This window comes from Nicotiana tomentosiformis, chromosome 5, assembly GCF_000390325.3.
Source record: "Nicotiana tomentosiformis chromosome 5, ASM39032v3, whole genome shotgun sequence".
In the NCBI taxonomy this organism is placed as follows: domain Eukaryota; kingdom Viridiplantae; phylum Streptophyta; class Magnoliopsida; order Solanales; family Solanaceae; genus Nicotiana; species Nicotiana tomentosiformis.
Window position 1 is genome coordinate 64858029 of NC_090816.1, and position 2988 is coordinate 64861016.

Here is a 2988-nt window from a genome sequence, read left to right on the forward strand (position 1 = left end):
CTATAATCGATACACATCCTCAGCAAGCCATCTTTTTTTCCGCACAAACTGCACTGGTGCACCCCAAGGTAAGGTACTGAGTCTGATAAAACCTTTCTCCAGCAAATTTTTTAAATGCTCCTTCAACTCCTTCAATTCGGCAGGTGCCATTCTATACGGAGGGATGGATATTGGTTGAGTTCCCGGAAGCAAATCAATGCTAAAATTAATCTCTTGCTCTGGAGTAATACCTAGAAGCTCATCTGGAAACACATATGCGTACTCTTTGACTACTGAAATAGACTGAAGTGTAGGTATCTCAGCATCTGCATCTTTAACTCTCACAATATGATAAACGCACCCTTTTGCGATCATTTTCCTCGCCTTCAGATAAGAAATAAACCTACCTCTGGGTGTCGCTGTATTACCTACCCATTCAAGGACTGGCTCACCCAGAAAATGAAATATGGCTGCCTTTTCTCGGCACTCAACTGTGGCATAGCAAGATGCCAACCAGTCCATGCCCCTGATAGCATCAAAATCCATCATTTCTAGCTCAACTAGGTCGACTGAGGTCCGACGACTACAAACTGTCACCGTACAACCTCGGTAAACCCGTATAGTAATAATCGGTTCTCCAACCGGTGTGGATACCACAAAAGGATCACTTAGTATTTCAGGCACTATACCAAACTTCCCCGCGACAAATGGGGTAATATATAATAAATTAGATCCTGGATCTATCAAGGCATAAGCATCGTGAGAGCAAATGGTTAATATACCTATCATAACGTCTGGTGAAGACTCCTGGTCCTGTTGACCTGCTAAAGCATAGATACAGTTTTGATTACCATCTGAACTGGAACCTCTACCTCTGCCTCGACCTCTAACAGCCGAAGACTGAGACTCGAGCCCTGAAGGATGCACGGACATAGATGATCTAGCTGTTGAACTTGTTGGTTATGCCATACCCCCAGAATCTTTATTTGGGCAATCTCGCATCATATGCCCCGGACGCCCCACATGTATAACAAGAGTCGGAACCTGCTCGAAATTGGCCCAAGTGTCCTCTACCACAGATGTCACACCGCGGTGGAAATGACCATGTCTTCCCTGAACCTCATTGTCGCTGCAAACCCGATGTCCGTAAGCTCTCACCTGGTCCTGACTGAGTATAGCGGTCAAATATGTAACCTTGTAACTGAGGTGGCGGAGGCCTAGGTGGTCGTCCGAAGTACTGGGGACTATAACTACCTTGAAACTGCTCCTGAGACCTGGCAAATCTCATCCTCTTACACTGCCCTTGTTCATTTCTCTCTGTACATTGCTACCGATGCCTACCCCTTTTCTATATTCTGGGCGAATGCCTAAATCCGGGAGATATCCATACTATCCTGCAATGCAGCAGTGGCATATGCCTCGGTTAACTCTGGGGCCAAACCTGCTATAAACCTATGGATCCTATCCCGCAAAGTAGCAACTATGGATGGTGCATATCTGGCCAATGAGTCAAAACAGAGACTATACTCTCGGAAACTCATATTGCCCTGCTTGAGGGCTAGAAACTGATTGACTCGAACCTGTCGGATCTCCTGCAGTAAGTACTAGTCAAGGAAGGCATCTGAAAAATTCTCCCAAATAGCTGGAGGTGCATCACGTCCCCTGGACCTCTCTTATCCCTCGTACCAAAGGATGGCTATATCTCGTAGTCGAAAAGCTGCTAGCTCAACTACTTCTTTCTCCGTGGCATGCATAACCCGGAAGATCCTGTGAAGCTGACCTATGAAATCCTGTGGGTCCTCTCTCTGATCTGTCCCTGTGAACTCTGGGGGAATCAAAGCAATAAACTCTCAGACCCTTGAACTCCCAGACCCCTCAGAAGATACTGCACTAGCTGATGCCCTAGCCTGTTACTGGGTAGCTACCAACTGTGTCAACAAATGCACCGCATTCCTCAAGTCCGGGTCTGATGGAAGTGGAAGGGGAACTGGATGTGCGCTATCCCTAGGAATCTCCTCAGGTGGTGGAGGAGCCGGTAATGGCTGAGTAAGGGTCTCGCCCAGGGCCTCAGACTGAGCCCCATATACAGGGGTACCCTGCTGGTGCCCTCACCTGCTGTTGTATCTCTCCTCTGGCTAGCCGTAGTCTTCCTAGTCACCGTCATCTATGTATGCAAACACCAACACGCAAGTTTAACTCAAATTTCCTATAACTCAGTTCTACAACACGATTTAGATTTGAAGGAAGGGTAATCAACTCCTAAATGCCCTATACTTCCCTGCTTATATAATGTGGTGCACAACATATTTATAAACAATACCCTATGAGACACGGCATGTAGACTCCCTCGGATAGAACTGCTCTGATACAAGGTTTGTCACGCCCCGAACCTAGGGGCTAGACCGGCACCCGGTGCCTTACTTAACATAGCATACCAACTTGCGACTGAGGGACTCTGGACATACAATGTCAAACTTTGGCCATGGGGCCACATTGCAAGACAATTTGTGAAGCAAAATATAAAATAGAACGGAAACTAGCTTTGACTAAATATCAATATAAAGATGGGCCGACAAGGACATCATAACTACTACAGCTGACAAACCAACAAAATATACATACAAAGCCTACAAGCCCAACATGCTGCACTAACTGACTGGATATGTCTACAAGCCTCTACTGATGGATGTACTGTGATCGGAACAGGGCCCCGACCTACCCATAACATTTATACACAATGTGTACACAGAACCCTAGACCCAGCAACTGTGAAGGACATGGATCTTACCGATCAGGCTAAACTCAGGCAACACCTATAGAGGAGGTCTACCCGTCTGTCTATCTGAACCTACACGCATGAAATGCAGCGTCCCCAAAAAAGGGACGTCAGTACAAAATAATGTACCGAGTATGTAAGGCAATAAAATAACTAAAAGCTGAAACTGAACTAATAATATAATAACTGAAAGTAACTGGGAGTCAAAGATGATCTAGAGATATAGTTACATG

The 2988-nt window shown here is 45.9% G+C and overlaps 1 protein-coding gene across 1 annotated transcript; it reads right to left on the reverse strand.

The window, feature by feature from the left end:
* LOC138892491 (uncharacterized) lies at window positions 1-525 on the reverse strand. The gene has a single exon (XM_070176209.1). The coding sequence runs from the start codon at window positions 523-525 to the stop codon at window positions 1-3; it is 525 nt and encodes a 174-aa protein (XP_070032310.1).
* Between the last annotated feature and the right edge of the window lie 2463 nt (window positions 526-2988).

Bases quoted from the DNA above. Each gene is read 5' to 3' on its own strand.
- LOC138892491 (XM_070176209.1), bottom strand. From the start codon at position 525: ATGGATTTTGATGCTATCAGGGGCATGGACTGGTTGGCATCTTGCTAT.